General features: G+C 35.0%; 1 protein-coding gene across 2 annotated transcripts in view; it reads left to right on the forward strand.

The window, feature by feature from the left end:
- LOC110446271 (GDP-mannose 4,6 dehydratase-like) overlaps nt 1-21180 on the forward strand; it is a 47223-nt gene that overhangs the window by 3637 nt on the left and 22406 nt on the right. Inside the window, exons 4-10 of one of the 2 annotated variants that reach the window (XM_021491333.1) lie at nt 2592-2636; nt 6209-6296; nt 7909-7920; nt 11725-11834; nt 14957-15155; nt 15606-15710; nt 20134-20261. In XM_021491333.1, coding sequence (XP_021347008.1) covers nt 2592-2636; nt 6209-6296; nt 7909-7920; nt 11725-11834; nt 14957-15155; nt 15606-15710; nt 20134-20261 — 687 coding nt within the window. The remainder of the gene's footprint in view (nt 1-2591; nt 2637-6208; nt 6297-7908; nt 7921-11724; nt 11835-14956; nt 15156-15605; nt 15711-20133; nt 20262-21180) is intronic. The other variant, XM_021491334.1, reaches the window with a different exon arrangement.

Here is a 21180-nt window from a genome sequence, read left to right on the forward strand (position 1 = left end):
ATACCTACCGGCTCCTTCGCCTCTACTCTATCATGTCCACTCTCTAGCCTGTTCTGTCGCTCTCCGCCACACCTCATTCTCCAACGTATACCCGTGGAACATGGTGCTGCCCTAGCTTTTGTCTACCTGTTTGTAGAACTAGAACCACAACAGCACAGGTGCTAAACACAAGTGCATGAGATGTGCAACGATGTACTTGAACACTGACAAAATCTGCCTACAGGTTTGGCTATTTATAGTCAAATGTGCCTATATGTATGTAAGACAAATAAAAACAATGTTTAAATTGTGGTCGCAATCTCCTAATGCAAATTAAAAAATTGATGGACAGAAAAGTGTGTCGGCGAAACAAAAGATTTGTATCACATAATTTTTGATTTTCATTGTTTCAATGTTTAATAATAGCATCCAGTTATTCTCTGTATCTGATGGTTAGACAGGAAAATTAAAAAAAAATCTGTACCCAACGCAACATATTTCTATCCCTTGAACAACTTTTACTGCATGTTTGATATAATTCCTACTCAGAAGTATCTTCCGAAAGCATCCATTAAGGCCCAAATCTGTATATATAGACACTTGCTGTAGTTTTATACTTAAAAGGAATAAATATTGACAGGAAAAAAATGCAATATGAATAATGAATTTTTACCAGAATTGTACCTATTTAAATAAAATTGTGAAATTAGACAATAATCTTAAATTTCATCAACTTACTTGGTTGGTCCTTAATGTTATCAACATGCAGAAGATAAATATGACTTGTAACGACTTGTTTGTTTACATCCGACTTATATACATATACCGTAAATTTGCGGGTATAGTGTGCACTCGTGTTTAGTGCGCAGGTACGTTTTTTGGGTCAGATTTGAAAAAAAGTGTTTTCCCAGCTCACTTTCATGTTGATCTCGCGTCTAACACGTTATGTTGTTTTTGTTATCTTCAATCTATCATAATAATATGACCAACGACTCCAAACAAACTATTTAAAGGGAGGTAATCCAATATGGCTGACCTGAAACTCGAGACAGATAACCGAAAGTTACTTGTTCCTGCGTATAGTGTGCACCCCCTTTTTGACATGACAATATATACCTAAAAAAGTGTGCACTATACGCGCAAATTTACGGTAGTCATTTTCGACTTTATAGCCTAATCTGCCTATATAGCCAGATACTCCATTGCTCCAGTACCTGGTAATATCGCCTGAGGTCCTGTTTCTCTGCTCACTCAGATCTTTTGCTTATTGCTATGCACAAATTTTATGTACATGTGTTGATGTCATTCACTCATTGGTTTTTCCGTAATATGCAACTCTTAATTTTGCACATCTCTGAACAGTAATTATGTGAACCTTTTTTTCTTGATGCATTTTAGTAAACTGCTAAATAATAGCAGTATTACAGGATGAGCTATAAATAGTTGGGCTGCAATGATACATTAACCTGACAATACGATACGTTTCATGATACTGTGGTCATGATATAATAAGTTTCACAAAATGGGCATGACTTCAAAGTTTCACACAATTCACGTCTTTGTAAGTGCATGCTGAGATGGAGCTGTTACTCGCCATGTTGGAATTGATATGAGAAGAGTAATTTCAAAAATGACGAAATCCGGAAAATATTGTAGACATGTGTATCGTAACCTCCCAAAAAAATCATGTGTATAGTACCATATTCAAAATATGGTGATAAATCGTTGCATGATGTATTGTTGCAGCCCAAATAAATGGACAGGCATAGAAACTGGACAATGATGGTGTTGTATCACGACAACAGCTGGATTCACATAAGTTGTCATTGCAAAGTAAAGGAAGTCAGATTGCAAAGTAAAGATTAAACATTGTTTGCAATCAACTCCAAACACATTGCTTTATTAATTTTGCTCTAGTCCATTTATTTTGCAATATCTGTTTTAATTGCTCCAGAAATGATCACTGAAATGCTTTACAAAAAGATGATGTGGATATGTATATACTGGAACCCCAATTCCTTAAACTAACATTACTTGGATACCCCCAGTTTGTCAATAGTTCGCTTGGTCCAGACCCTGTTCTTACATCTTCACACTGCAATTCCTTGAACTCTGATTTCCGCCTTTTATTTCGTCAAACATGTAGTCACACCTGGGTATCACCCTACAGTTTTGATACTGTATGGCAGTTTCTTTATTTTTATTTTATTTGATAATTTAATCTTTATTAAACTCCTTTTTTCTTTCTTTCATCTACACCTACTAGCTGTGACATTAGCAGAGCTCGAACTAACCTCAGATTGTTGAATACTTTATGTATAAACATCAGTGGCCACTATAACCCACTGGCAATGTGGCATTATCATAGACACTCTATATAATCCCAGCCATTCTTCTTCTGGTGTAAGGTTCAATTAAAGATTGATTTTAGATGACTTTGCAATTGGCTAATATTATAAACATGTTTTGTTAATTCCCAGTTAAATTCTTAAGTGGAAGTCAAAGATTATAATCAATGCGATTTATCCAAAATGTTTTACTCAAACTGTTCATTTTTATATATTTGCATTTTTTAAACACTTTACTAAAATTGATGGCTTCTTTTATTACAGGATGGGTCCTACTTGGCAGAGTTTCTTATCGGCAAAGGATATGAGGTAATATATTAAAAATGAAAAACTTATAACAGAGAGAAAAAGTTTGATATTTGTTGTGTTTTGAAACTTAGGTACCAGAGGTAACCATAAACTTAGTTGTCAATTTATTGTCATGATTGGTAGAATTCAATTTGCTCATATACCTGAGGTAATGTTACAACAAGTATGAATTTAGTTTCACCAGTGTAGATTAATCATTGTTGCCTCGGATGGTAACGTGTTGGAGGTCTTAATGTGGAGGTGTACAGAATACTCAGTGAAAACCCGTGTGGTAGGGCAGGTGATCCCTTTTTTAACTTTTAAAGTCTAATCTGTTAACCATCCACCCCTAAAGTCACATTTGAACCCTACCAAATCAAAGACTGGGCAAGTCCAGTTTAAATATGTAGGGTGAATCAAACCATGGGTGTCATAATGAAGAGTGTGTTATACACTGCAGTGCCACATACCAACCACTGAATACACACACAATATAGCTTATACAGATTGTAAACCATGTTATGATAGGTGCTCAGCACTTATCCCTGCCTTCTTCTATATGGCGTTTATCTCAAACTTTTACTTTTTGGTCTCATACTTCAACAGTTTGGCATCCAGCACTGCTGGCAAGATTTACCTGTTTTGATATCTCAGTAGCAATCAAGAATATTGCTTTTATTCATTAAGACATGTAGAAAGATATAGAATTATTTAGTATGAAATAAGGTTCAAGTAAATCTTTAAAAAAGCAACTGAACCTGGGTTTTGACTGAACTTAAATCTATCATAGACTATGCATGAAGGAGTTATTTCTATTTCTAAATTCAGTCTTGTCCTTTACTGTCTTTTCTTAGATTTTGCACAGCATCGATTGTCTAGGCTTGTTTTACAATTCACACGTTAGTGTTTTATTGAGGACCATATTGATGTGTGTGTACCATATGTTGTAATATGTGGTTATACACCTACAGGCATTATCATGTCGGTATAGATTGTCATTAAGAACAGAATGTGACCAGGTGTTGATGTTTACAGTGTCAATAAACTCTGCATATGGACCAAGTAATACGTATTGTAGATATGAACTTTTTAAACATTCATGTAAAAAACTAGAAATATATGAATAGCTGAATATCTCGAAGAATGTGTGTGAAAATAAATTTGTATGATTTGTGTCGAGTGACTAATGTATTTACTGTGTTAAGTCACTCTTGTATAGCTTGGTTTGGTTTGTTTTATAGGGTTTAACATCCTATTAACAGCTTAGGTCATTTAAGAGTGTGCCTCCATGTGTGTAATATATGTGTGTATTTGTGTGTATGTATGTTGGAGGTGGTATATTGGTGTATTTGCTTCTGTGTGATAGTGTGGATCTGACAAATATGGAGGCAGAGTATGTTGGTGTATTTGCTTCTTTGTGATAGTGTGGATCTGATACCTATGGAGGCAGGGTATATTGGTGTATTTGCCTCTTTGTTATAGTGTGGATCTGATACCTATTGAGGCAGGGTATGTTGGTGTATTTGTCTCTTTGCGATAGTGCAGATCTGATACCTATATGGAGGCAGGGTATGTTGTTGTATTTGCCTCTTTGTGATAGTGCAGATCTGATACCTATGGAGGCAGGGTATGTTGGTGTATTTGCCTCTTTGTTATAGTGTGGATCTGATACCTATTGAGGCAGGGTATGTTGGTGTGTTTGCTTCTTTGCGATAGTGTGGATCTGATACCTATGTAGGCAGGGTATGTTGTTGTATTTGCCTCTTTGCGATAGTGCAGATCTGATACCTATGGAGGCAGGGTATGTTGGTTTATTTGCCTCCTTGTGATACCATGGATCTGATGTGGACTTGAAATTGCTATCCAACTGAAATACCATGATGAAGGCAACCAGCACAGCATTCCGCCTGGTCACATTATACTGGCAACAGACTAACAACATGTTGCTATTACCCTAAATGCTAATAATTACCATTTTAACGGATTTTGATATGTTCCGCCTTGGGGACAGAACCAAAAGCTTCCTCACTTGGGAAAACATTGGACACTAAGGCCAAACAAAAGGCATTGCAAAGTAAGGTGCCGGAAAAGAAAAATGTTTGTTAGGAAATAGAGAGAAAATATAAAGATCCAAAATATGTAATGGATGCAGCAGATTTATTTCTGTAACTTTTATGCTGTCAAGTAGAGGGCACAATTCTTCAGCCCCGACCTGCTAGGGGTGACCTGTTATTGTTCTGTGTTAAGTGACTTTTGTATTGATTTAATGATTTGTGTATGGCGTGTGCTTCGCTTGTGTATGGTCTGGTGGTTTATATGGTATATTTGAAATTGACTGTGTAGGTTTTGTAGTAACTGTAATTAGGGCCCGTATCGGAGATACGGGTGCCCTATAGTAATCATTCTGTCTGTCTGTCTGTCCAACCACAAATTATGTTCCTGGCTGATAACTTTGGTATTTATTGGTTGATGTACATGAAACTTGGTCAAGATGTTCAGTTCACAAAAATACACATTGAGGGAAAAAGTCAAGGTCAAAGGTCAAGGTCATTAGGTTCAAAGGTCATGGTCAAATTTTACATCTTTTCACTGATGACCATTTTGTTATGACATTATGAAGCAAAGTTGATCAGAATTAAACAAGGAGTCAACTGATCATAGGTCAAGGTCATCGGGTCAGGGGTCGAGGTCAAATTTTGTAGCTTTTCACTGGTGAACATTTCGCTATGACATTATGAAGCAAAGTTCTTCGGAATTAAACAAAGAGACACATTGAGGTAAAAAGTCGAGGGCAAATGTCAAGGTCATTAGATTCAAAGGTTAAGGTCAAATTTTGCATCTTTTCACTGATGAACATTTTGTTATGACATGATGGAGCAAAGTTGATCAGAATTAAACAAGGAGTCAACTGACCAAAGGTCAAGGTCATTGGGTCAAAGGTCAAATTTTGTACCTTTTCCCTGAGGAACATTTTGTTATGACATTATGAAGCAATGTTGTTCAGAACTTAACACAGAGTCAACTGACCTTAGGTCCAGGTTACAGGGTCCAAAGGGTCAATGTCAAGTTTTGTATTTTTCACTGATGAACATTCTGTTATGATATCAAGAAGCAAAGTTGGTCGGAATTAAAGAATAAGTCAACTGACCAAAGGTCAGGGTTACTGGGTTAATGGTCAAGGTCATTTGGGTCCAAAGGTCAAAGACAAAGTGGATCTCTGACTTTGATCCTGGCTCTTGATGGCGGAGGTATAGAAGGTGAAATAAAACAAATCAAAGCTAACAAATGAGTATTGCATAGGTATTTACATTTCTGTTAGCCCAGCAAATATGGAGGTGGAAGGAAACAAGACTCACATCATAGTACATGTAAAATGTATATTTTGCTTCCTTGCGATTCTTTTTGAAGTCCAAATGTCAAACGTCAAGCTCAGCTATATGGGCAGATTGCTTCTTGATGATTATGGGGGATAAATTGCCACAAGACGGGGCCCTTACTGACCTGTCAGTGTTCTAGTTGACTTGGAGTCTGGTCTATGATGACTGATTCTGTATATTGAGTGTGTTAATTATATTTGCTGTATATAATTCCAGGTACATGGCATCATCAGAAGATCGAGTACATTCAACACCTCTAGGATAGAGCACCTGTACGCTGATCCTAAATGTCACACAGAGGGATGTAAGTACACTCATTATATTAGTCTGGTGTAATGTACATTGATGATGCATGTAATTGATATGTTTGTACCAGACTGATTTTCAAGTATATATAACAACTTCAAACTTTTATAAAGTCTCATAATAAACTTCAATGTTAATTATTAGTATAAGAAATGTTTGTTCTCTTTTCATTACATTTCTTGTCCTTAATATTGGTTTAGAGTTCATTATAACCACTATTATAGGAATTTTCCATATGATTCGAAAGTATTTTGTGCATTTTGCAGCCATATGTAAATATATATGTTTCATCAAATATAGCACTTAATTTTAGTAGTCCAGGTTAAGTCCAATAATCTTGAGACAAAGTATTTTTGCTCCTTTTCAGCACTAAACTTGTCAGCTAATGCTGTTGTCAGGTCCATGTACATTCAAATCCATTTGTTATCTTCTACCATAGAAATTCTTAGCAGCAAATTTAATTGGGCAATCCATGAGAAATACAAATGTTCTTATGGGACATTTGGTCAGGTAACTATCCCAAGCTTGCCAGGCCGAAACAACTTTTACAGGACATTTCGGTCAGGTTTGCTTGAATAACATACCAGTCTGAAGAAAATGAAAAAAACTCTCAAAAATTGTGTAATGTATACAATAATTAAATTAAACATTACCTGGGATTGGTTTTGGCAGCAGTTTGCGGGGTTTGCCCAAGTCACGTAACAAAGTATTATTCTTCATACAATCAATGTCAATACAGGTTACCGCAGCGCTTGACTGCACTGAATTTTACAGGGGCATTTCAAAGAATTACAATAGTGATTGCCAGACCGGTAGTAATTTTTATCGGACATGTCTGTTGGACGGGCATATTTCGCTTGGACTGATTGGGATAAAAATCTGATATCAAATCATTATGTAAAAAAGTTAAGCCGTTAAATCAAATGTAAAAAAGATAACCCATTCATAAATCATATGTAAAAAAGTTAAGCCATGATACCACACTAGATCAGGTAAGGGGAAGTAACTCCTCTTTTGATTTTGTTCTTCAATGCATATAGGAAGTCATAAGAATAGATAAAGGTTGGAAGAACTTTGGAGATATGCATGCCATGAAAATATTAACTACAAAAAACTCAACTTTCATAATGAATCATTGCAAATAAAACAAGATATTTTTGATAGTTGTGGACCTTTTTTTAAAAATAGATTTTAGAAATGATAACAGATGAGATCGAATTTTGAAAATAAAACCAGTCACATTTATCTTTGGTTAGAAATATGTTTTCAAAAGTAAAGAGAAAGAAAAGTGTAATGAAAAAATACTTGAAATTATAAAAAAATCTTTCTGAAGACAGAAACATCGAGTTGTTGTAGAATTTGTATCTTGTGTACATGCGCAGCTTGATGTGTTGATAGTTTTGTGCTATGTCTAGGAATGTACTTGGTTTGCTGAATGTCCTTTGTTGTACCACTTACTGTACGTTACATCCTACCAGATGACGCTGTAATATGCATGACGTATGCTGTAATATGCATGACGTATGCTGTATGAATGGTCATGTGACCAGAGAGCTTACTTTAAGCCTGTTAACCCTGTATATATGTGGTGTGTTTGTTATCCTCCACAGTGGGAAGAGGAAGTAAGTACCTACTACATCACTACCTATATGTAGCTCTACATTCAGATCCTTCCTGTGGCTTAAAGTGACTTCATATAACTAGACACACTAGAGGCAACCAGGAAAAATATTGTTTTCTTCATAAATGTTTGTAGTCTATAAAACTATGAAAATATTAACCGAAAAAACAATCTTGCAAAAATCTTAAAAAAATAAAAAATAAAGCCCCATAAAAGCATAGCAACATATAAGCCAAGCTTCTGATCTGGAATGAGTATTTCGGGTTGTTCCTGGTTGCCACTTTGAGCCATAGTTCTTTAACTGAAAATTGTTTTGCTTTTTTTTCATTATGTGCCATCACATTAAAACTAACAGTATTTTGTATTGTACATACTTTTTCTCACACAACTGTGCACTGTTTATCCTATGCGGGACTTAAAATCTTTTTTGGTTTTTCCATATTAGCAGTGAATAAGAGGGCTACTACATGGCAAATTGAATTATTGAAATATATTTCTATGCTAACATTGATATACAATGGACGATTTTGAAAAACATCAATGAAAAGTGTCTTCCATAATGGAAATGAATGGTTACCATATTGTTCATATTATTTGAGTAACATTTGAATTAAAATGGTAAATCTTAAACTTATCAAACATGGCTCAACTAAAAGCATAGCCACAAAATGACACCAGATGGAGGTATCATGAAATGGTGTTGAGTTTTTGGAAGACAAATGAGATTTCTAAATCGTCCAAAAGAGTAGCACTGTATGATCTGCTCTTAGATGCCTATGTGTGGTATGTTATATCAATAATCAACTAATTAACAGCTTCTGGAAATTGCTGTTTGTCAAAATGAAACATTTATGTGATGGCGCAGTGTCCCTCGTCCAGTAACTTTTTGCTGTAAAACACTGTTTATAGTCCATGGTGATCAGTAAATGTGGTCTGGAGCATCCTAGCTAGTCAAAGGGCTCTAAATTTTGTGTAAAAGGAAGATATGGCCCCTCCTGAGGGAAGAAGGGTGGGACAAATAGGTTTAAAGGAGGTAATTCTTCAAAAATCTTCTCCTTCTAAACCAATGGAAGTATTAAGGCCAAATTTGTTCTAGAGAATCTCTGGACAGAGGGAACTAAATTTTCTATAAAATAATGGGTGTCGCCCCATGTGGCAGAGGGATGGGCCAAATAAGGGAAAGAGAGGTAAATCTTTCACCGTCTGTAAGAATGATGGTATTTAATTTAAACAAAATGTGGTCTGGAGCATCCTTGTAGAAAGAGGACCTAACTTTGGGGGGATGGGGCCCAATAGGGGAAATAGAGGAAAATATTAAAAGTCCTCCGTCTGTACCAATGAAGGATTTTAACCAAACATGTTCTAGAGCATCTTTAGGCAAAAGGGATTCATTTTTGTATACACAGAGGGTTTGGTCCCCCTAATAAAGGAATTGAGAGAAATCTTATACAATCTTTCTCCTGTGTGAATAGAGGGATTATCACCAAATTTGTTTCATATCATCTGTAGGCAAAGGAGACTTAATTTTGTATAAAAATTTGAGAGGATGGCAGTAGGGTTGGGCTCAATAAGGAAAAAAAGTTTTTAAATTTGTTTGTTTTTCTTCAATTTGAATGGAAAGCTTTCAACAGATTCTGGTCAGGAGAACCTGCAGACTAAGTTTTGTATGCGTGAAAGGTTTGGCCCCCATGGGGGCAGAGGGCAGGACCAACAGGGTAAATAGAGTTAAATATTTAAAATGCCCTGTATAAATGGAGGGATCTAAACCAACTTTGGTCTAGAGCACCTTTTGGCAAGTGGGTCTCAATTTTATATAAATGAAAGTGTGCACGTGTGGTCCCCCCCAAGTGGCAGAGGGGTGAGGCCAAACAGTAGAAATAGAGGTAAATCAATCGAACCCTTCCCCTTTTGTATGAATTTATGGATTGTATCCCCATTTTATACCAAATATACAATTGCTAGGCATAAATAGTGAAGAAATATTCATGCGACTAGGATAGGCCAGGAGGTCATGTCCCATCCCTGTAGACTAACTCCCTGGCTCATAACAAGGAAACAGTTGAGATCCCCATGCCATAACCATTTACAAAATTGCTGGGCATGAAGAACACACACTCATGTTCTTGGTGTCTTCTCCACCTCAACATATTAAATAGTCTTGCAGCTTCAATTTGTTGCACTTTTTTGATTAGCTTAGCAGTACTTGGCAGGTTTTAAATTGAAAATAATATACCAGGTGAGCTTTAAGGTCCTTGGGTCTCTTGTTTGACATTGTCATTAAACATGGGTACTTATTATAGGGTGTAGAAACTTATGTTAATAATGGATAGCCAGTGATGATTCCAGAGGCTAATCTGGAGGTTGATTGATTTCAAATTTTCTTGGGGATGGGATGGGCGGTGGGGGTGAGGGCAAAGGGGGTGAGGGCAAAGGATAATGGATTGGCAGAATCCCAGAGAATCCTCCTGGATCTGCCTGTGGAATCATTGTTTTAGCTGTGTATTTTACCTATGATGGTCAACTGCTTAGTAAGTCCATACCAAGGGAGCTAATATGGATACTTAGTTAGTCCATACCAAGGGAGCTAATATGGATACTTATTTAGTCCACACAAAGGGAGATAATATGGATACTTAGTTAGTCCACACAAAGGGAGATAATATGAATACTTAGTATGTACACACAAAGGGAGATAATATTGATACTTAGTTAGTCCACACAAAGGGAGATGGGAGATAATATGGATACTTAGTATGTCCATACAAAGGGAGCTAATATTGATACTTAGTAAGTCCATACAAAGAGAGATAATATGGATACTTAGTTAGTCTACACAAAGGGAGATAATATGGATACTTAGTATGTACACACAAAGGGAGATAATAGGGATACTTAGTAAGTCCATACCAAGGGAGCTAATATGGATACTTAGTAAGTCCATACAAAGGGAGATAATATGGATACTTAGTAAGTCCACACAAAGGGAGATAATATGGACACTTAGTTAGTCCACACAAAGGGAGATAATATGGATGCTTATTATGGCCATACAAAGGGAGATAATATGGATATTTGGTATGGCCATACCAAGGGAGATAAAATGGGTAGTATAGGCATGGGTTTTCTCCAGAATTCAACACTAAACTTTAAGCACTCATTGCCTATATAATAGGAGATCAGTGTATGAGTGATGATATACAGCAACATTGTAATAACAATAATAGAGAATTTTACTTTTGTCGTTAGATGGAACAAATTATATGTGTAAATAGTCTAATTAACAGATAAAACCTTTGCCTTTTTATTATACAATCATTTTAAGTAACTGTCCCCATGCTTATTGTAATAGTATTCTAGAATTGCGACCTTAGTTTTATTAAATATCTGTACAGGAACACAACAGTAGATAACATGTGCATTTGCTCACAGTCATAATAGTTTTATCTTATGTAGTAATTATATAGTGTGTTGTAATCCTTACTATGTTAATAAGTTTCTTTTCTTTTATTGATTTGTATATAGTGTAGGACTGTTATCACTTAACTGTAAGAAAAAAATCTTCATTACAAGAAGGTCTTTAAATTTACTGAGTTGTTTTATTTTCCAATTTTCTTGTATTTGCATTTGGTTTCTTGTTTTATTTTTATCATGATATTGCAATAAATTTTTGTTTTGAGTTGAATTATAGTTGTAAATACAGTGTACTATCTTTAAAAAAAGGTAATATCATTATTGTAATATATTTTTTCCCCTGAATGTAAGCACCATCATTTTTTAACAAACATATATGCATTGTTAATTACAGCAATGCACCTACACTATGGTGACCTGACAGACAGCACCTGTCTGGTGAAAATCGTTAGTGAGGTCCGTCCAGAAGAAATCTACAATCTTGGTGCTCAAAGCCATGTAAAGGTAAGTTGATAATTTCTACTTAATAAATATGTGTATAAGAAATAAAAATTGTATATTAATATACTAAATATATTATGTCCTCTTTTGGATAGAATTTCTTTTACTCTCAGTTGTATGGATTAATGTAAATGATGTATAAATTAACAGAAATAGGTCATGTAGGACCAAATGGTAGTTATCATTGGCTCATATGATTGATGTTATATGAGAGTGGTTCAATTCTTTGAATACCGTTTCTATAGATTAACACAAAAGGAGAGCCTAGTTGCTCATTTATTTGTATGACTTACCTCCCTTTAACCGTAAAGCAACTTGATGACAGTGTCAAAATAAAACACCTTATTTCAATATAAGGACCAGTATATCATGTTGATAACACCTTTTATTGTAGCTGTGTAACATATTTCAAAGTTAAATGTGATATTTAAGAATGTTCAGTTGTGGTTGATATCTAATTTTTCAAGCATAAGATATAACCATTCAAATTTATGTTTCGTTCATTTTCCTTCTTCAGGTAAACTTCTATTTATCATGGTGTAAAATTTGCTTTTTATAACCTATCATAGAGGATATGGAACGTATCAGATACCCAGACTAAAAGACCAGTTTATACAGTAAAAGCACTTATATACCATTAGTTTGCAGTTAATGTCACATTATCAGTTTCCTTTCTAGTATGACATTAGTGTCCTCACACGTCAGCTGGCAGTTCCTTTGTTGACATACAGTTTTAAACTCACACATGTATTGACTAATACTTAACTCAAATGACAGCTTGCATCTCTATTTGCTCCAAAATTTATACAATATATTGATCTACAAAGGATGAGTGTCTATAAGGGCCTTTTTTGGTCCCTGATATATCTGGATTACCTAATGCAAAAGTTTGACTGAAAGTGTCTTTCTGGGGTACCAAAGGGGATAGAGTAAACTACAAATAGAATTCTCTGTTTTCAAAATGATATTTAACAACCAAAATAATGCCATTTCTGTTTTTGAGTACATGTGTAAATTAAACAGGCATATATAAAAGAACGAAAAATGACAGAAATTCAATTGTCACTTAAAGATTGTTTACTGGTATATAAAGCAGAAGGTAATGTAATTAAGTCAGGGTTCCTTTAGGTTACTTTCAAATGAAGAGTGTTTTCTCAATAATTTGGGGGGGGGGGGGGGGGGGGCAGAGAGAGAGGATGTTATATGTTTTGAAGAAAACCTCAACAAGTATGAGATGTTACCCCAGCCCTAAATTAAAAAATGGTCCCCTTTAAATTACTAAAAGGGGGCTATATAGTGGTCCCATGGCTGGAAAAGACACGGTATACTAGTTAACAAGGGAGGATGCCCAGTGTAATTCGTGTTATACAGTCTATTAACCAATTAAGGTTTCTCATCAAAATGTGGTAGCTTTCGTGAAGGTGGAATGACAGGATTATCGTATGTGTATCACTGTAAACATACCAGTAACATTGGTGAGATATGAATATCATTAAGTGCTTAATTACTAGGTATAAGAGCTTTAGGTCCTCCAACCACTGTGATCTCCATACAGGCCCTGTACAAACCCTGATAACTATCACCGGCTCAATGGGTCGGATTATGTATTCAAATTAACTTGGGTATGATACCATAGCTGTAGGGGCTGTGCTGGCCCTTTCCCTTTGTGGTGGAGGGGATACTAGGGGAAGGCTGTAGGCTTTGTGGGGTATCTATAACAAGCGAAATGATGTCCCGCTGTCTGTGAGAATGAGAGATAATAGAGAAGGATCTGGGTGTCACTTGGACTGTCAGTGTGGTGATTAGCCGTCAGTCCCAATGTTTACACAACTGTCCTCATCACTTGGACGTTTTCTTCCCTCAAATTGCTTCATTCAAACACGTAATGGACGAATCGGTCTGAAACAGGCTCGTTACATGGCTTCCCCTTTACCAGAATGCTAAGTGAGATAGTTAAAACTGTCCATTCTCATCTGACATCCATCTCTTCATGATCACCCAGCTCTTTGTTTCTACGTGTAACTAATACAAATTAAATCATTTTCTTTTGGTGGATAATCGTTTGCCTTGAAAAGTTTTTTTCCTCTCTAAAAGGATTAAAGCCTGTTGAACGGTTATTTTGACACCATCAATTAAGTAGTTAGACAACGGGTTAAAAGCTAACGCTTTCAATTTTACAAAGTCTTTTAATTCCTGATTAAATTAACAAGTTAAATCTAATTTTTTGGATATTATTTTTTTAATATAAAAAAATCAAACATTTTTATAACCAACTATTAAAAAGGATAAAGAATATATGTGATGACATGCTAATGGAGCTCTATTTAATGAGGAAAGAACTGCTTAATAGAAAGTAGAACAATAGGTTATTTGATGACAATACAATGATTGTACTTTGTTCTTTTTCATGAATTTATACTGAAAACAAAGTCTTACCTGTACTTACATAAAATTTCATGGGTTTTCTTCTGATTAACATTTGGAAAGCGTTGCGTTAAAGCAAACTGTCACCCAGTACATGTATACAAACATGAAAATCAGGCCAAAATATATTTCCATTGTCACTAACATGAAGCAGCTTTTGAAATTCTTTTCTACAATTGTACAAATGTGTTCCATATAAATCAAGTTTCGCAAGCATTTTACAGAATTATAGTGTTAAATCAAAATATGAGTTATTGAAAAAAAAAAAAAAAAGGGGGGAAAAACCTACAGGTAACAAACTTGGGACCTACAATGTATATAATGTCTATCCCACACTAAATACCAGAGTTACACAGTACAATACATGTGTATGGATACATTTACAAGGGTAGCCACTCTAAACCACAAACAGAAAACCTTGTTTCATCTTCTGTACATAAGGTTAAAATGGAATTCTTATTGGTGAACTCAACTGATGTTGTGGCACCAACATTTCCTAAGTATTATCGAAACAGAAAATATTTGTACCACTTACCTAACTTGAATTCAAAAAAATAAAAACAAATGTTTACAGTTTGTGAATACATTGATATGAAATACTAGAATTCCAAAAATAGACATTTTGATAGGAAATGTTAGTAACTGACATGAGAATGTCAATGAAACCATTTAATTTTGTCTTTGTTACTTTCTATGATCAGGTGTCGTTTGACCTAGCAGAGTACACAGCCAATGTAGATGCTGTAGGAACGCTCCGTTTACTCGACGCCATGCGAACCTGTAAGGACATCCTACCAAAGAATGTCAAGTTCTATCAAGCTTCAACAAGTGAAATGTTCGGCAAAGTTCAAGAAATCCCACAAAAAGAGACCACGCCATTTTATCCAAGATCTCCATATGGTAATTACTGATATAGTTATTTAGCATAAGAGGAATAATTATTTTCTTGCTGATGGGAAAAAGATGAAAAGATGCAATATGAGTCCACCATATAATGAAGATAAATATTTTTTGGGTGAAAATTTTATTTCAAGATTGTGTTCCAAACTAGTAATTAATGTAGTCAGTATTCGCAAGATTTTGATACATGAATGAAAAATAACATAAAAATATTTCAATGGCGGTAAAATAATTACGAGATATTTGATTCATTGATGGACTTTTGTCCATCAGTGGACACAGAAACAGGTACTTGTACATCTATTAGAGATTTTAACAGGAGATATTTCAGTAATGAATGATATAAGATCTTATTTTGTTTCCAAATTTATGTCTTTATTATTACCACCTATATTGTAGCATTTTGACCTTTACCTCTTAACCTTAACTCTGACCTTATGACCTTTGTAGGTGTGGCTAAGGTGTATGCCTACTGGATAGTAGTGAACTACAGGGAGGCTTATGATATGTATGCTTGCAATGGAATCTTATTCAACCATGAAAGTCCCAGAAGAGGTAAGCTTTACAAATTTTGAGTTAGATGCTCATATCCCCCTGAATAGATACTAGCTGCTTCCTACCGACTCTGCTAGGGAGAATTTTCTTCAGCTCCATTGGTAGAGTGTCCGACTAGTAAACCAAAGGTCCAAGGTTTGACCCCTGGTAGAGACATCATTTCAAATACATTAGGTCACTGTGACCTACATGCTGACCTTCGACCTTAAACTTAAATACAAAATATGTGAGATACTGCTTGTCCGGATCATATATCTCACATTATTTCACCTGCAGTACTAGTCCTCAAAGTAGGTATACTGGTACATATTGGCAGCATGTTGCAATCTTGATCCGCCCCAAAAAAACCAGATTAATATTTACAGGGTAAGTTACGCAGAGGCTTGCCATTAACACTATTCAATGCCTTTGTTAGCATGCTGGTAGTTTACTTCAAGGTTCATTGGGGGCTATTAACATTGATGTGTTGCAGCCAAAACTGATATTTTTCTTTTTTTAACTTTTATTTTGATTACTGGAATCACCAGCTTAAAGTTTCTGCAGTGAAGAATAATGTATATATATACATATACATGAAACTGAAAGGTGAATTAGACATTTCTTTAGTTTTATAATGTTAAACAATAGAGCTAATTTCATTCAGTGAAATTCTTAATATAATTGATAATGTTGGTGAAATTCCAATTTATCCGACATTTTACAAGTTTTAGTCATTTAATGAAAATATCAAAACAGTTCCTGTATGCTCCTTTCATATTTATGCAGCAAACTTCTGCAATAGTTTGTTACTTTTTCAGGTAAAGAACTAGTTTTTCTCCTAATACCTTAGACTTTATTACCTCGTAAACATGTTGTAGTGATTTTGCCAATTTCAAGAAAAGAATGATTGTGTTGGGAGAAATTTGTTGATTTAAACCCTTGGGTAATATCACCTGTCTCAAAATGACCAGTGAAACATGAAACAGCCGCTTGACCTCTGGTCACTATGTCCACCTGACATTATTAGTATCGATGATATCCCGTCATCCCTGACAAGTTGTCCTGAATTACTGGTGGCCGTAATTGGTTTTCATTCCTCCATCTGGGCTGTCATTTTTTGTCTCCATTGTAAAGCCACAGCACAATGTTTATCTACCATTGAAATTTTGTTTTCGTTGGGAATCTCATCTGTCTGATTACTTTCAAGACAACCCGAGCCGTCGATAGGTTTATAGTAGATTTGATTGTGTTGCGTTTGACTTTTTACCCCTGATTGGCCGAGTTGAGAGTTCTCTGTTACAAAATTTCGGCTGGATAATAGAAATATTTTGGGCCAGAAGGTTAACAGAATTCAATTTTTCAAATATTTTCTATTTAGTTTGTTCAATCTGTGTTAAGAGTCTGTTAATAGTTGTATGGTTTGCAGAAACTAGGCATCACATATTTACTGAATTGTGATACAAATGTATTCTCATTATTGTTGAGTCTGAAAACAAAATACAATTATGCAATATATGTACTAAATATTTGATTGTCCATGGATGTTAAATAGTCATCATCCGACAGAAAATGACCATACACTCAAATTTCTGTACATGTATTTGTAGAAATAAATTTTACTCCCTGTATCATAAACCCTGATACAATTGTTCCTGTTGTTCTTTTGAAATGTTTAGTTTCAATATATTTAGGCCCTTGGTAGAACTTGTTCATTTATGATACATGTATCTGCCGCCATATTATCTATATATGGTACATTTGCATATGGACTATCTACTCAAGTATTATTTGATAATGATTTCATTATTTTCTCACAGTTTGTGTGTTACATGTTCTGTTGATTTAATGTATTATATGTCATGACTGAAATTAGTAAACCAGTGCAGTCCTCCTTTAGTTATCTAAAACATCTTGATAGTAGTCTATCTGTGATGACAAGTTGTGTGGGCTCAATTTCTTGGACCTTGTAACAGACTATCAGAAAACTACACTTATGGATGTTTCTGGATAAGGATTGATATATTTTATCATCGTTTCTTAGTTAGATATTTATGAAATAAGAAAAACTGCACTTTCATTAATGCAGATCTATAGGTCTGGGCAGTTCCATTTTAGGACAGTTCAATTTCTTCATAGAAAAAGTTGAAATTACGAAAGATTGTTTTGTTTTAGGGATGTTGTTGTTGTGTACAAATAACTTTTGTACAATAAACTTGTTTAAAATTTGATTTATTCACATACAAACCTAGCTTTGATTTATTCACGTACAAACATAGTCTCATGGTATACATACGTAACACTATTGGGCTTCAGACTGAGGGCCAATACTGATGAAACTATTGGGAAAATATCTGACCAGTAATGTACCTGTACTAGAGATTATCACTCTCTTCAAAGTGTTCTCATTTAGGTCAATGCCCTTCAGCTATATCAGTGGTCTAATGTTTCTTTGATACCGGTCCCTTTGCCCACTCCAGCATGCCTTTGTACCAAAGACTGTGTGTGTTTGGAAACATCACCTAACATGTTCTAGAGAATACTGTATCCCGATCAGGCATGGCTCTACAGTGATTTCCTGCTACTTGTCTGCTTAGAAAAACAAGGTATTGGTGATTGGTGATGGGTATACACGGTTAGGGTGTTAGTTCCCTGGGTGTGTTGACGGTCCTGACAGTGCAATAACAGTGCTGGTTATAGTAATACCACAGGTCTATGTATTAGAGCGGGGCAAATCTTTGTCAGCCAGTAACAGGCAATGATTGAGACATAATTTCTGTGACAAAATCCAACGCTATACGTTGTCAAGTCTTTATTAAGAGAGTTCAAAGGTTAATTTGATATCCTGGTAAGTTGCCACGGTTACTTCTGTACTTTTCTGGTGAGAGATAGAAAAAAGGATTTGATTTGGGTGGAGTAAAAAATGTTGATGAATTGTGAGCACATTTTAAACGCTAGGATGTCGCCATGTCATGTACCTGTAAAAACATAGTTCCAAAAGTTAATTTCAAACGTGCTCAATGAAATTATCCATTTAATAAGGAATCATCTGGACTTCTTCGGCTTTGCCAGTAAATCTTTCTGTTGTACGATGTTACCTGCAGTTGTTTAATTGAGGCGATGTTGCCAACTGACCAAAATAACTGAAACATGATCTGTCTCAAACTACTTGTGAAAGATGCTGATCCTTAAATGTTGAAAGTCATATCCCCAACATACTTATATCTTAAAGGAAGGAGGATATTTTCTACTCTTAATTAGATTTCTATGATCTGAGAATTGCGTGTTGAGTTAGAATTTCTGGTACTTGAAGCAACTGAGTTTAACGGTGCATAAAATTAGCAGAATGTTGGGATTGTTGACTCCAATTAAACAGTTATCGTTGTAATTTTTTAGTTGCCAAAACAAATGATGTGCTTAGTGGTTGTTGGGTATACATTGTACATGTTCTTATACATAACAAACCTTTTCAAGGGGACTGATCTCTTAAGTGTACCTCAGCCAGTTTTGAAAAAATGATGTTTTTTTGTAAAATTTTCCTTGAAGCTGTTCAAATTAGTTTTAATCTTCTGACAAATAATTTGAATGAAATTCCAACTCAATGGTAAGTTTTCCAATCTGCTATTAACAATTCCACCTTTTTTTAATGGAGTAATGCCCTTTTTACAAAAAATCAGCCAGCACAATCTTGTCTTGTCTACAATTTTCGTCTGAATTTCTTGGAAATTTACTTATGTAGGCCACTCTGAAGTTATGCACCTGCGATTAATATTTTGATCCGGCTATTTTTACGGGAGTTATGTCCCTTGGTGTAATAACGTTGTTCACACCAGTGACCACTCCTCCCAAAACACTTAGCAAGTGGTACACAGAACTCTTATATCAAGAGGATGTCAATAAAGTAGGTAAATTGGTGTTACCTTCCCTAATTATGGAGTTATGCCCCTTTGTTTAAAAATGTTGTTCACACTAGGTTTTGATTGATACTTTGTACATGTAATACTTTCTTTGAGATGATGTGAATTTGTTATAGTTACCTCCCCATTTATTGAGTTATGCACAATTGTTTTAAAAAAATGTTCTCGAAAGAACTATTCCTAGGCCTCTTAGCAGTTGGAAGTATAAGTCTGCCATTCTGGCGACAGTTCTTGTTATTCTTGTCACCATGCTGGAAAAGGCTGCATTTTTAAGGATATTTAAATTACTTCCCATGGTACATTGTATGGGTATCTTGCACTCAAAAGACATGAATTTAAAAACAAATTTGACCATGTTAAGAAAAGTATTTTTTCTTATATGTGAAATATTAGGAACTAATTAGGTATATACAGGTTCCATGGTGTTGTATCATCAGGACTCCACCCAAGATTTAATTATCTCAGCACTGTCTTTTCAAAGTTAATGAGATGAAAAAAAATTGTAATATTGTAATCATTTAATTTTTCAGGTGAGACATTTGTGACACGTAAGGTGACGAGAGCTGTTGCCAAAATCAGTCTTGGCCAGCAGGAAGACCTTCAGCTTGGAAACATCGACTCTATGAGAGATTGGGGCCATGCGAAGGATTACGTTGAGGTAAGCAGATCTTTCTCTATCAGGCTCCAGATCAGCTTCCTCTTCACCTACTTGGCGCACTTGTTTGATGGTACAGCACCATGTGTTAATGTCTTGTTATCTTAACCAACCAAACACTCTTCTTTTTGAAATGTACATTTTTCCAGTTTCAACTTTAAAGATTTTGATATTTTCTTGATGGCAATTTGTCTAAGACGTTTTTATGAATCCTAAATTTGAAAGATATTTTTGGAAATTGATACATTTTTACTGCTTTATTTGTAATAAGGTTTTGATTATAAAAGCACATTGCATTGAAATATTCTACAGGCTCCGGCGTACTGGATAGATTATAATGTAAATCTTATGGAATTATTTTGTGTTTGTCATATTTTCAGTAAGTGGTTATGGAGAGCATTTTTGTTTGTCATGTTTCCATGAAGTGTTTATGATAATTATCCTAAGTATTTCCAGTGTTTGCCCATTCAACACTATTGTCTTACCATTGTGAAGTATTTCTATCTTACTGGTATTTTGTAGTCTACCATTCATAGATTCTATCTTACTGGTATTTTGTAGTCTACCATTCATAGATTCAACACTACCTTACCTCATCAAGCATTCTTACGTTGATGGTTTATAAACTGCTGTATTGTAGTAGTACAATCATCTTAAAAACAAAATAACAAGTATATTCTGAATTGATTAATCTGAAGAAATTTTGTCCGTGTTTTAGGTAGTTAATACAGAAAGTTGGAATAGCACTTTTTTGTTGGATTTGAAGAAAAAAACCTGTTCATGCATCAGTGACTGTATTTATTGGAATTGAAATTGATATCATTATTGTAAGGATTGAGTTGCAGTGTGCTTCAGGGGAGGAATTTAACCTTTACAATAGACAAGTATCAAGTCTGAAATAAATAAAGTAGCCTTACTACCT

The sequence above is a fragment of the Mizuhopecten yessoensis genome, unplaced genomic scaffold, assembly GCF_002113885.1.
Source record: "Mizuhopecten yessoensis strain PY_sf001 unplaced genomic scaffold, ASM211388v2 scaffold2671, whole genome shotgun sequence".
NCBI lineage: Eukaryota > Metazoa > Mollusca > Bivalvia > Pectinida > Pectinidae > Mizuhopecten > Mizuhopecten yessoensis.